Source organism: Vombatus ursinus, unplaced genomic scaffold (genome assembly GCF_900497805.2).
Source record: "Vombatus ursinus unplaced genomic scaffold, bare-nosed wombat genome assembly UNPS02014176.1, whole genome shotgun sequence".
NCBI lineage: Eukaryota > Metazoa > Chordata > Mammalia > Diprotodontia > Vombatidae > Vombatus > Vombatus ursinus.
In genome coordinates, this window is record NW_020953954.1 from 360,915 (window position 1) to 374,349 (window position 13,435).

Below are 13,435 nucleotides of genomic sequence, written 5' to 3' on the forward strand. Positions count from 1 at the left end.
TCTCTGGTCCATTTCGCCTCTGCAAAGTCTCTGGTCCTTTTTACCTCTGCAGTATCTCCCCAATATTCCCTCTTCTCTTGACACTGCCCCCACCTGGGTACAGGCCCTCATCACCTCACACCTGAACTATTGCAGTAGCTGCTGGAGTAGCTGCCTGCCTTTCATTCCATCCAACGTTCAGCCACCAAAGTGATCTTCCTAAAGCACAGGTCTGACCATGTCACCCACTACTCAGTAACCTCCAGTGGCTCCCTCTCATCTCCAGGATTAAATACAAAATCCTCTGCTTGGCATTCAAAGCCCTTCATACCCAGCCCCCTCCTCCCTTTATCATCTTCTTACACATTACCCCCCAGCACATCCTCTTCAATCCAGTGCCTCCAGCATCCTGGCTGTTTCACCAAGACCCTTCATCTCTCAGACTGTCCCTCCTCCTCTCTGTCCCCTGGCTCCCTCTTAAGTCCCAGCTCAAATCTCACCTCTTAAAAGAAGCCATCTCTGAGGCCTCTATTTCCAGTGCCTTCCTTCTGTGGATTGTGTCTGATTTTATTGCAATATCTGATAAAGAATTTCACACTGTTTATCCAGAAAAGGTGGTGAGATGTGGGCTAGACTGTAATAACTAAAATGAATGTGGCACAGATTAAGAAGTCAGCTTTGAAGGAAGTCTCCAGTGGAGTGCCTCAGGGATCTGTGTTTGGCTTTGGGTGGTGACTATTTTGGTTAGTGATTGGATAAAGGCACAGATGGAAGGCATATCACATTTTAGGGGGACACCATACTGATAGGGGTCACACAGCAGATGACAAGAGTCAGGAGACGCAAAGACTAGATAGGCTAGAACACTGGGCCGGATCTGACAAGATAGAATTCGACAGGGATAAATAGAAAGGCTTCCTCTTGTTTTGGGACAAATGAGCTTCACAGGTCTCAGGTAAGAGAGGCATTTAGGGTTAGACAACTGTTGGATAAAAATCAGGGTGTATTTCCTTAGGGTAATTGAAGCTGAGAAAACATCCTCAGTCAGTCTCCATGCGAGGCACTGTGCCAAGTGGGCTCCTGCCCTGTCCTGTGCCTTCCCTGAGTGAAAAAGGATGTCAATCATCTGGGGAGGGTCCCGAGGAAAGCACCCTAGTGGGAGGATCGGGACGATCAGGAGGAGGTGAGGCAGAGAAATAGGTGGGCATGGTTGGGTCCCCCTAAGCAGCACTGGGATCAGAAAAGAGGCAAAGAATGAGTTCCTCAAGAGGTGGTGAGCTCCTTTACCTGGAGGTGTACAAGTGAAGCCTGGGCCTTGTTGGGCCTTGAGGGTTCAGTCAGTGGGGGCCATTTGGGTGGGGAGCAGTGGAGGTTGGAGGGGTGACTAGCCTATGAATGGAGGCCCCAGCATGATGCTGGCAGCAGGTTGGGTGAAAGACATGGTAGGAGCAGGCTTACGAACTGCACCGGTGATGTCGCCAAGAGAGGGAACTCTGGTGATGCTGAGACTGACTCACTGAAGAAAAGCAGGGAGAGAGTGTTCTATGGAGCGAGAGCATCCACGGGTTTTCCCAACGTCCGGTCCTGGACAGGCCTCGACATCCCTGCAGATGGCGGCAGTGCCTTGAGGTGCCTCAGTCTGTCCTTCTTGGGGGTGGCGGGTGATGCCAGTGCCCTTCCGCTGGTGTGGACTCGTGGCTTCCAGGGCAGAGGGCAAGCTGCCGCCAAGGGATGCTCCTGCTGTGGACTTGGGGAGCTTTGTCTGGCTGCTGCCCCTGTGGTCCAAGGGGGCTGCCCGAGCTGCGGGGAGTGAGTGGCCCGTCAGGCCCTTGGAAGGAATTCAAGGTTTGGGCATCGCTGGGTTGGCCAGTGGAGGCCTCCTTTCAGCCCCCTGGGGTGGGTGAGATCAGAGGCCAATACCTGCTGCTCTCTCTGTATCCTTGTAGCTTACTGGAGGTTCTGGCTGTGCGTCAGCGTCGTCTACGAGCTCTTCCTCATCTTCATCCTCTTCCAGGTAAGCCACTTTGTCATTGCCACGCTGAGCATGGACCGTGGCGGGGCCACGGCAGCGTCGAGGTTGGAAGAGACAGAAAGTGTCCTTGCCTCTCCCACCTCAAAACCATTGAGCGCGTGCTGACTCGTAGACTGGGGGGGGGTCTAGGGCCACACCCCACCCAGGAGGAGGGGAGCAGTCACAGTAACATGTGGAGGTGGCTGCAGTCTTCTGGGACGCCCCGCGTGGACCAGCTTACCCAGCCAATTTACTCAGGTAGCGTGCACCTGATAGCTCATGGGACCATCTTAAAGCGCCATTCTCTTTAACTCATATGTCAGGCCTGAAAGTGATAAGGACCTGGAAGCAGACACTTTGTCTCTCCTGGCAAAGAATTTGGGGCGCCTGCAACTGATGCCTCAGATCTCAACAGAATGAGATCCAGCTCAGTGAGGAGGCCTGGGCTGCCCCCCAGGAGCTCTGCAGTGAGTGGGGCATCGCTGTGGGCGCTCTCCCCAGGCAGAAGTCAGACCTGGGGGTTCTGAGGCCTGTCCTCCCTAGAGCAGGGTTGGCATTTGGGCCCCCACCCCCTGCTGGGCCTAGTCATTCCTTCTTGAGCAAAGGACGTTCTGGCCAGTGTGTGCTTAGAGAAGATTCATGTTCCCAAGTATCTGTTTTCCTCTTGAGACCAGACAAGATCACGTCCTTTTCAGGGGTATCAGGATTCCCCACCCTTCAGCCCCTTACCCTTGAGTGCTGACGTATTTGGATGGTTTTGCTCCTCCCCTCCCCCTTCCTCTCTTCTCTCTCCCCTCCCCTTTTCCTTTCTTTCTCATTCTTTCCCTCCCTCTCCCCTTCCTCAGAGTCACTGGAACAAAGATGTTAGGGGTGAGTTTCCCTCAGTGAGCCTCAGGTTAAGTATTGAGACCCGGCGTGGGGCCGCTTTGTTCTTTTTAGAAAGCAGTGCTCTTCCTCAGCCACGGCCGGTGCAAAACACGCAAGATGAGTTCATTTCCCCATGTGACTTGTGCTCCATGGGGAGACTCCCAGAGCTCTGGCCCAGAGAATCCAAGAGTGTTCAGAGTTGGAATCTAGGCTGACCAGCCCTGATTGCCAATACACCTAACGGGTGTATTGTGCTAACGGGGATGTGCTGGCACTAGGGGGGAGAAGCAGGTCCCAGGAGCCGGTGCCAGCAGCCTGGAGAGAGAGAGAGAGAGAGAGAAGGGGAGGAGAGGGGGAGAGGAGGGGGAGGAAGGAGGAAAAGGGGGGAGGGAGAGGAGTCTCTAGGAAATCAGAGAAGTGGGTGATCAGCAGTGGTCCTGAAGGATGAGGGTGGAGGAAAGGCTTCCCGTTGTCATGTTGGATGAGCAGATCAGAAGCCAAAGAGAAGGAGGGAGAGGACAAGAGTGGGTGGGGAGTGTTTCTGAAGAATGGCGGAGGCCTGAGTGGGGGGTGTGTGGAAGGTTTGTGAGTGGGGAATGGGCTCCCAGAGGGGTGGGATGAGAATGCCTTCCTGCCTCTGTCCCTGCTAATGACGCTCAGGTCATTGGGCCCTCCCGGCGGTCTCTGGCTCTGAATCCCCCTGACGATGCTTGGGTCTAGCCACGTGTCTGCGCCTTTCCCACGCGGTCAGACGCAAACGTGGTCAGACACTTTGCAACAGTCGAGGTCAGGCCGCTCTGGTGGAACTGTTTCCTGGTGAGGCTCCGCTGACACTCACGTTTCCCTCGTTCTCACTTTCATTAGGCTTTTGAGAGTCTTCCAGAGCCAGAACGCATCTCCCTGCCTGTGGTTTACTCGCTCTGTGCCCTTCCCTTTTGTGAAAATCGGGCCATTTGCCTTTTTCCTGGCTCCAGGGGCTCCATAGTGACGTGGGGATGTCATCCATCTGGGCCTCACTATGGGGAGGTTGGCCTTCAGCCTGGGATGGCAGACTCAGGGAGGTGATCTCGGACTGTATCTGGGCCTAGTACCCAGCCTCACAGCCACTTCCCCACCGTCTCCACCCACGTTGCCTTTCTGGTGGTCATCCTTCCCATCACCCATAAACCCTGGAGCTCTCACGGGTGACCTTGTGCCTTATCTTGCCCACAACCCGATCTCCAAGTCACTTCTTGGCCATCCCTGCACCACAGCGCCCACCACCGTGGCTGTCCCCGCGCTGTGGCTGTCTCCACACCGTGGCCCCTGCTTCCGTGGCCATCCCCTCACCTCAGCGCCCACCATCATGGCCACTCCCATGCCGTGAACTCAGCCTCTCTCTGCCTCTGCCAAGCACACAGCTTCCTTTTGTTCTTTATCTTCCTGCCTCTACTGTGTTAACTTCTGAATTGTATCCGTGTGCTTGGCACACAGTAAGGGCTTAATAAATGCTTCCTCTCATCTCATCTCATTTCCATCTGCCTGCTTGTTCAAAGATCATCTCCTTGGCAGAGAACATGAGTGCAGCCCCCGCCCACCCTCTGCCCCCATCGTCCCTTCAGAGGGGGCTTCTCTTGGCACTCAGGTCCAGGTTGCAGTGACTCCCCCTCCTCTCCCTGGGGAGAACCTCACATCCTGCCTGGGGAGGGCCTGGTACGTTCAGGCTCTGCCTACTTCCTCAGCTCCCTGGTCTTGCTCATCCACTTCACAGTGGCCAGCGCCACCAACCGGCCTCTGTGGATGTGGCCCCTGCTGTGGCTGGGCCAGGCGTTGGGACACCCAAACCCCAAGGAGCCAGCTTCTCTTTGGGGTGCTCGCCGCAGTCTAGTGGGGGAGCAGCTTGTGAAGACAAGGTCCCGGCGATTCAGAATCAGGGACAGACTCCGGCCTGCGCACCAGGAGGCCTTTTGAGGCAGGGGAGCCAGGCAGGATGTGGAGAACAGGGCATCTGCACCCACAGGGGTGTGAAAGGGGGAACACATTCCCGGGGACTCTAAAGAGTAAACCCCTTGAGAAAGTCTTGGCCTCTGCTGAACCAGATGGCCGCCACGGGCCCTCCACCGCCACACCTCTGAGGCTCAGAGGTAGGCGTGACAAGACGGAGCAGCCGATTGGATGTGTGGGCGCATCACACACCTGGGAGCCTGAGGGAGGGAGGGACCAGAGCTCAGAAGAGAGAATCCCACCGGATGCAGAGATGTGGGAGGTTCGTGCATAGAGACGGTCATTTCTGCAAGTCTGCCTTGCGTGTGTCCACAGCCCACGGCTTGGTCAGCAGGGCCAGATGCTGCAGAGATCAAGAATGCCGTCGGATTGGGTATGGAGGTGCCGTGCTCTTTGACCTAGAGAAGCATTGCTAGGGAGGTCAGCGATAAAAAGACTGGCTGGCCCCCTGGAGCCCCAAGTGTCCACAGTCACACGTTTTGCGGAAACCAGCGGAGAGATGCTGTCAGTCCTGCCAGTGCCCAGTGCCCGGTGCCCAGTGCGTGCACATGACAGGCCGTCACTGGGAAGGATCCAGGTGGGCTTGGAGAGACACTGAATGACTGCAAGAAAGCTAGGAAAGAAGTGCCCTCCACGAGACCCCCTTCCCCCGAGGCTGCTGGACCTCTGCTGGACCGCCAGGGTCAGTTATGGGGGCCCCAGAGCCCAAGGAGACACCTTCTCTCCCCCTCCCGGAGGGCACATGCAACGCCAACGTTTGGTGGGGAAACATGTTAGTTTCCTCTTTTGATTCTAGGGGGTGGCTTGGGGTGGGAAATGCAGCCACTGTAGAAACCACATCTATCAATAAAATTGGATTTTATTTTTACAAAGAGAGGTCATGGGCCTTTTCTCTTGGTCTCTTCCAGTCTGTGGTGCGCCCGGCAGCGAAGGCAGCAGCGCGACAGCGGCCGGTCCCACAGATGGCGCCTGGAGACGCTGTCTCTGAAGGGTTCGGCCCCAGACTGCCGGAAGTGCTGACCCCCAGTCCCCTCACGGGGCCCCCCCAAGGGCAGCCGAGCAGCTAGCCCCGGGCCATGGGATGCACAGACCGCCTCGGCCTGAGACAGTTCGCCGTCGGTCACTCTCATAGAGATGAAGGAAATGGTGAGGCAGGAAGCCAGCTTCCTCGGGCTTGGGAAGGGACTGAGGCCCTCGAGGACGGCCTGCAGTGTGCCAGCCACCATCTCACCTGGTCTTCACAGCAGCCCAGGGAGGGGAGGGGCCTTGCCCAGGGTCCCCCAGCTACCAAGTGTCCACGGCTGGATTTGAACTCAGGTCTTGCTGACTCCAGACCCAATGGTCTGGGAGAAATGTAGGACAAAAGCCTGAGGAGATGGCAGGGTCTCTGGGGGAGGTGTAGACCTGTCCGTAGCATTTGTGGATGGAAAGGGGGTGGGTAGTGATCTGGAAAAGACACGAGAGAATTAGGTCAAGGGTACGTGCAGAGCTCCACGTACGAGGAGAGAGGCTGGGGGGTTCCGCCAAGGACGAGAAGGGAGGGACCACCCTGGGTCCAGTGGAGGCGAGGCTCAGGCCTTGGGAATTGGGTGGACGGAACGGGGAGAGAGCATTGACATGAAGGCTGAAATCCCCTTGTGGAAGGACAAACAAGTCATGATAGCATTTATTAAGCACTTACTGTGTGCAGAGTGCTATGCTGAGGGGCACTCCCATGCCAACAGGGGCTGTGCACCACCCCCTACAGAAAGGTAAGGCTCGGTGGTCCAGAGGGTAGTGCATGAGAAGCTGTGGAGGGCTTCTGTGACACTCTGGGCAGCGCCCCTGCTGGGCTAGAGAAGGAGAAGGTTCAGTGCCCCCGGCCAGCCCACGAGGTGTCCGCCCATGCTGCCCGCTGACCTTTGGTCTTTGTCCTGGGCCCTGTCCTCTCTTGGGGAGCTCGCCGCTGCGGCGCCTTTGCCCTGGCCAGTTCACCAGCCCGGCACATTCGTCTGTCTCGGACTCAGAAGCTTGGCCCACTCTCACCTCTGGCCTCGTCCCCCCACACTGACCCCCCCATGTCTGCGAGGCAGTTTGAAAAGAAACTGTCCCCTACTCAGACACACACATACATGCCCATGGCTTTGTATCCACTCAAGGTCAGCCACAAGGATGTGTCCACGTCTCCGTGAGGAGCCTCACCAGCGCCAGAGAGCTGCCCTCCCTTGTTGACTGAGGACTGGGCCACGTGAGGCCTGGTCTCACTCTCGTGGCCACTCTAGGGTGGTGGCCAGGTCCCACGGGACAGTGTGGTACAGCTCCTCCCTAGTGTAGCCAAGGTCAGCCGCCCACGTGAAGGTCACGGCAACGCCGGAGCCAGAGAGCGCACCCGGAAGCGGGACCCTGAACACGAGGATCTCCAAGTCTGCACGTGTCTCCCCTCTCTCTGCTCTCAGGGCTGTGGCCCCTGCTGCCTTAGGTGGACGCACACCCTAACCAGAATGAAACCTGCGGGTTCTAGCCCGGGACGCGGGGGCCCCATGGCCCTTCAGCGGCCCCCGCCTCTCCGTCCTGGCTTCTGTGGGGGGCCTCGCCCTGCGTCTGCTCTGTGTGTACATGCTGGCCCTCTGACAGCCTGGGCTGTTTCTTCCATTTCTTTCTTTCCCTAGGCCTGGTATGCAGTGAGTGATTAAACAGTGCTTGTCAGCTGACTGGGCTGGATTTTGCAGGGTCTTTATGCTTGTGCTGTGGCATATCTTGGCTTAGGGCTGTCCTGGGCTCAGGATCTAGAATTCTCCCTTCCTCACACCCTGACCAGCTCCAACCTCCCCAGGACACTGGTGAGCCTGGGGGGCAGCAGTGAGAACAGCCTAGGAAGCCAAGCTGGGCTCGAGTCCCCTCCGAGCAAGAAGGCTGGTGGCAGCTGGGACCCTGAATCACCTCAGGGCCTGCCCTGGAGGACATATCGGCATTGTCCCCTTGGAAATGGCCCTGCTGAATGAAGGGGGTAGGGGTGGGCGGGGATCGAGAGCATTCAGTGAGCTTTGAACGGAGGCTGGAGGTAGGCTGAGAACCTGGCATCCCAGGCACGTGGTGCTAGTTCTGGCTCTGTCCTGGGCATCCGCTTTTCTTCACTTGCCCTATCGGGTCTGGAGAACATGGAGGACCCCAGACTCAGCCTGGCTCCGCCTCCTCCCTTCTCTCTGAGCCGCGATAGCATTTAGGGTTGGGGCAGGCCAGCTGCGGGGGGGCCAGCTGACCTCTTGTACCTTCTCTCTGAGCTGTGGGTGGGGACCGGCTGACCTCTGCCTGCCTCATCCCTTCTCTCTGAGCCGCTGTGGCATTTAGGGCTAGGGGGAGGCCAGCTGCGGGTGGGGGCCGGCTGACCTCTGCCCGTCCCTTCTTTCTGGCCTCAGGTGGGGTCCTGGGAGCCTCCTGCAGAACCGGTTTCTTTTGGTCTTGCAGACGGTGCATGATGGAAGGCAGTTTTTGAAGTACATCGACCCTAAGCTGGGCGTCCCCTTACCAGAGCGGGACTATGGAGGAAACTGCCTCATTTACGATCCTGACAACAAGACGGACCCATTTCACAACATCTGGGTGAGGTGCGGGGTTGGGAGGCGGGGCGCGGGGCTCCGAGAAGGGGTGCTGGGCTGAGCGCTTCACCACGAGGATCTCCTTGAATCCTCTCAGAGGTGGGCGCTGTTATCCTCCTCATTTTACAGTTGAGGAAACGGAGGCAGACGGAGGGGAAGTGACTTGCTCAGGGTCCACAGCTAGGAAGTGTCAGAGGCCAGATTCGAATTCGTGTCTTGAAGCATTTGGTAGGTAGTAAGTTAGCTGTCACTAGAGGTCTTTTGATGAAGGCCACTTGTCAGGGATGTCACACGGGGAGTCTTAGCCCCAGGGCCTGGCAGAGCCCCCTCGGACAGCCTTCAGACGCTCTCCTGTTTTTCTGCAGGACAAACTGGATGGATTTGTTCCTGCTCATTTCCTTGGCTGGTATCTAAAGGTATGGCCCGGGGTGTGGAGGCCCCCCACGGAGAGGAGGGGGCCCTGGTCCCCATGGCTGTGGGCTCCCCGAGGGTGGGGGCGTCTGTTGCCTGACTGGCTGACCTAAGGCTAGGAGGGAGGGGGCCACGATGCCCTTCCGCTGCTAGCCTGGGCAGCCGTGGTTGGGGGGGGTGCCAGGCTCCCCTTCTGCCTCGTGCCTGCAGACACTCATGATTCGGGACTGGTGGATGTGCATGATTATCAGCGTGATGTTCGAGTTCTTGGAATACAGCTTGGAGCACCAGCTGCCCAATTTCAGCGAGTGCTGGTGGGATCACGTAGGTATTTCTGTTTCCCCGGCCCCGCCCCGCCCCTCCTTTCCTCATTCTGCCAGATGTGGGTGTGAGACCCAGCCCATCCCCTGACCTGTATGACCCTGAGCAGGGAAGCAGCTCAGAGCAGTCACAGAGTTCCTAGTTCAAACCCGCCTCAGACGCTTGGCCGCTGGGTGAGGAAGCTGAGACCCAAAGTGGCGGTTTCCCGTGAGTGAGCTCCAGAGCCTGAACCAGGCTCCTGTCCTGGCTACTTGGAGTCACACACAGGTTGGGGGCTGTGGCTCCCACCGGAATCCCTGCAGAATGTGCACTGAACCCCCTCGTGCCCACAGCCTGACAGGAAAAGGACGTGGCTAGGACAGGGATGGGTGGTATGTGTGAGAGATTGTCACTGTGTGAGTATGTGTGTGTGGCTGTATATGTGTACCTGTGTGATTGCGTGTGGCTGTGTGACTATAAATATAACTGAGTCTGTGTATGTAACTATGTGTGACTGTATGTGACTGTGTGTATTTGTCAGCATATGTAACTGTTTCTGTGTATATGCAACTGGCTGTATGTTTGTGTGTGTGACTGTGACTGTAACTGTGTGAGTGTGTGTGTGTATGTAACTGAGAGTGTGTTTGTGACAGTGTAACTGTTTCTGTGTGTATGTGACTGGCTATATGTGTATGTATGTAACTGTGTGACTGCGTGTGTAACTGAGTATGTGTGTTGTGACTGTGTGTGTAACTGTTTCTGTGTGTATGTAACTGGCTATGTGTATGTGTATGTAACTATGTGAGTCTGTGACTGTATGTAGCTGTGAATGTAACTACGTATGTGTGTGGACGCGTGTGTAACTGTGAAGTATGTGTGGTTTTGTGTGTATGTAACTGAGTGTCTAAGTGTGTACGTGTGTGTGTGTGTGTATGTGTGTGAGTGGGGTGGGGGGTGGAATGAATGAACCCACAAACTAAAGTTGTTTTCATCTAGTGTGGAAATGGGGCAAAGGAAACCTTCCTGAAAGACATTTCTATTAAGATAGTTTCATTGGGTTGTTTTTTTCTTTTTTGGGGGGGGAGGGGTGAGAAGTCTGCCCTCCCCTCCCCCCTTGCCTCACTTCCTGTCTTTCCCACTGAATGTGATTAGAGGCCCTTTCTCCAAATCCCAATCAAACATCAGTTTATCGTTGCTGGGTTATTTTCCAAATATCGGCATCTTCCTGATACAAATCCTGCTTGATCCACCTTTCTTTGGCTGTACTGATATAGTCTATTTTCCTCCGATGTATTAAGTTACAATATACAGGTTTTTTTCTGCCTTATTTCTGTAATGGTGACAAGATGTCATCTCCTTTGAGTCCATCTTCCAGAGAAGGAAACTGAGGCAGTGTCTGGTGTAAGGCGGAATTAGGCAGTTGTGATATACGGACCTGTGCCTCTCGTGTTTGCCGTACTTGCTTGTCTCTTGGTAGCTTTTTATGGGACAGTTCGGTAACGCTTTATTCAGCGTATTTCACGGTCATGGCTTCTTTAGACCCAGAGCACTGGGTCTGGATTCAAATCCACCTGGGACCACTTCCTAGCTGTGGGACCCTGGGCAAGTCCCTTCACCACTGTCTGCCTCAGTTTCCTTGCCTGTGAAATGGGGACAGTAGCCTGCCAGGGTTGTTGCGAGCTTACTCAGCTGGTGCTGGGCACACAGTAGGCCTTCATCAGGGGCTAAGGTGTGCCCTGGTGCCTGGTGGCATGTCCCATGGAGATGGGTCAGGGTATGACACTATTCTCCTTTCCAGTGGATAATGGATGTGCTCTTATGTAACGGGCTGGGCATCTACTGTGGCATGAAGACCCTGGGCTGGCTTTCTCTGAAGACGTACAAGTGGCAGGGTCTGTGGAACATCCCCACCTACAAGTACGTGCTGGTAGGAGGGGCTGGGCACTGCCAGAGGGAAGGCCCTGGCACACTGTAGGAGGGGGAGAGCCAGAAGGCTGGGATCACTTGGGGAAAGGGAGGGTGGGCTGGAGGCAGGAGGCGATGAGGGTCTGAGCCATGTAGGAGGGCTGAGAAATGATCGGGACAGCAGGGGGGAGTACTACGGGTCTGTGTGCAAATGCTGCCTCTCCCACTTAGTATGCCCTAGGAGTCCCCAGGCCAATCATCTTTGAGCCTGTCAGTTCCTCCTGTCTGGACTAGATGACCTCTGTGGGGGTGAGAGAGGGTGGGGAGTCAAGGGAGGTGGTGCTCCCCCCGGGGGGCTTGGAATCTTTCCAGTTCCATAAGCAGCCATGTAGGCTGGTGGACAGAGGGCTTGACCCTTCTTGTCTGGGTGTTCACCTCTTGGCCTCAGTTCCTTGTCTGTGAAGTGGGGATAAGAGTCCTTATCTCACAGGATTGTGTTGAGGATCTAACAGGTCATTATATAAATGCTAGCTCTTATTTTTTTAAATTCAGTTTTGTTTTTCTCAGTTAATAAAAATCTGCCTTCTCTCTTCCTGTCTCCCCCCCCCCCCACACACATACACACACACTTGACCCTCAGCTCTCTTGCTTCTGGTTGTGCCCCGTATGCCCTTCCTGCCAATCCCTGGAGGACAAGCCCAGGTCTTATTGGTCGTGCACCATCACACGCCTCCTGCATGGCCTTTGGAAGTGCTGGGACCCAGCTGATGTGCGGCCACAGCTTCCAGCTCTTTGCTACCTACTGCCAGAAGGCTGCTTGACACATTTTCATTTTTGTCGTTGACCTCCCTGGGATATGCACCTAGTCGCAGGCTCTCCAGGTCAGAGGCCACGGACAGTCTCCTTGCTCTCTTGGAACGATCGGACCAGTTCCTAACTGCGTCGGAGCAGAGGTGGCCGACGCCAGATGACAATGTCTTGGGGAGGTTGTTAACAAAATGAGACACAGATGAGCTCAGGCAGCCCTGGGTAATTCCCACCTCCAGGCTTTGCCATCCTTCGAGCCCCATTTCCGAGAGGCTTTAGACCCCTTGTCCCCCAGGGATCGCTTCTGCTCCCAAACCTTCATCCAGGATTTGATGCAAAGGCTGTTTTTCCCGTTTACCCGCCTCTCTTCCTTTCCTGCCCTTATTCTAATTTTAAATACGATCCTGACAACAATCCTAACAGGAAACGTTTTGTAGTGCTTTTTAGGTTTACAAAGCACTTTTCATCTGTTGCTCATAATAGCCCTGTGAGCTTGGGGCTACAGTGACCCCTACTTTACAAGTAAGGAAATTAGGGCTGAGAGTGTATTTTGTGACTTGCCCAGGATCCCACAGCTGGTCGGGGTCTGACTCCATTCCAGCTCCCGTGTTCACAGCACTGAACAAGAGTCCGGCAAGCGATGCATTTCCCACATGATGTGTGCTGACCAAGCACTCTTTATACTGGAGATACAAAGTTGGCGTTGGGCCATTAGGACCACCACTGATGTTAAAGAAGGAATCATCTCAAACCACACAGTCATAGTAGTAAAGACACAGCACTCGTTTATGCTTTAAAATGCTACTAATCATAAGCATAGAAGGTCTTAAAAAAGAACCAGGATAAAAAAGCGTCTAGGATGTAAACAAGAGATGGCAGAGAGAAGCCAGGAAGGTGCCTGAGCTCTCCCCAGTTTCCTTCAGAAACAGCATCAAATCGAGCCTCTGACAAATTCTGGAGCGGCATAACCCACAAAAAGGCAGAGTGAAACAATTTTCCAACTTAAGATAACTTAGAAGGACTCAAGGAAAGGTCTGTCTCATTTGGGCAAAAGGGGAGTGCAGGGCAGCATCGACCATGTCTGGGCAAGCCAAGAAAAGGTTCTTTGTCATGGCAGAGATCAGCAACGGAGGCCCCTCGGTTCTGGCTCAGCAGGTCACCCTCCAGTCTTAGCGCAGCAGGCAGATTGCAAACCCCAGAACCCAGGGCACAACAGGCGCCACTAGCCTGGGCCACCCCAGCACAGTGGGCAAGCCACAGGCACCCGAGGCCCCGGTGTGGAAAGCCAGTGACTAGGCCCCTGGCTCCCAGCATAAGAAGCTTGGAATGGTGCCCCCTGTGTGCCCCAGGAGCACAGCTCAACTTTAAAAGTCATGAAATAGACTTAAAAATGAACAAAAATACAGAAAAGAGCCCTGACCATAGAAAGCTACTTTGGCAATAGGGAAGATCAAAATACAAACTCAGAAGAGGACAGCATTGTCAGAATGCCTACATGTGAAACCTCAAAGGGGAATATGAAGAACTCAAAAAGGATTTTAAAAATCAAGTAAGAGAGGTAGAGGAAAACTTGGGAAAAGAAATGAGTTACACAAGA

General features: G+C 55.0%; 1 protein-coding gene across 4 annotated transcripts in view; it reads left to right on the forward strand.

Moving 5' to 3' along the window:
* PTDSS2 (phosphatidylserine synthase 2) overlaps positions 1–13,435 on the forward strand; it is a 36,349-nt gene that overhangs the window by 11,468 nt on the left and 11,446 nt on the right. For 2 of the 4 annotated variants that reach the window (XM_027860134.1, XM_027860135.1), the window contains exons 4-8: positions 1,926–1,993; positions 8,285–8,419; positions 8,781–8,831; positions 9,037–9,150; positions 10,925–11,043. In XM_027860134.1, the coding sequence (XP_027715935.1) occupies positions 1,926–1,993; positions 8,285–8,419; positions 8,781–8,831; positions 9,037–9,150; positions 10,925–11,043 (487 nt within the window). Of the gene's footprint in view, positions 1–1,925; positions 1,994–5,882; positions 5,987–7,534; positions 7,660–8,284; positions 8,420–8,780; positions 8,832–9,036; positions 9,151–10,924; positions 11,044–13,435 lie in introns of those variants that run through there. The other 2 variants (XM_027860137.1, XM_027860138.1) reach the window with 2 other exon arrangements.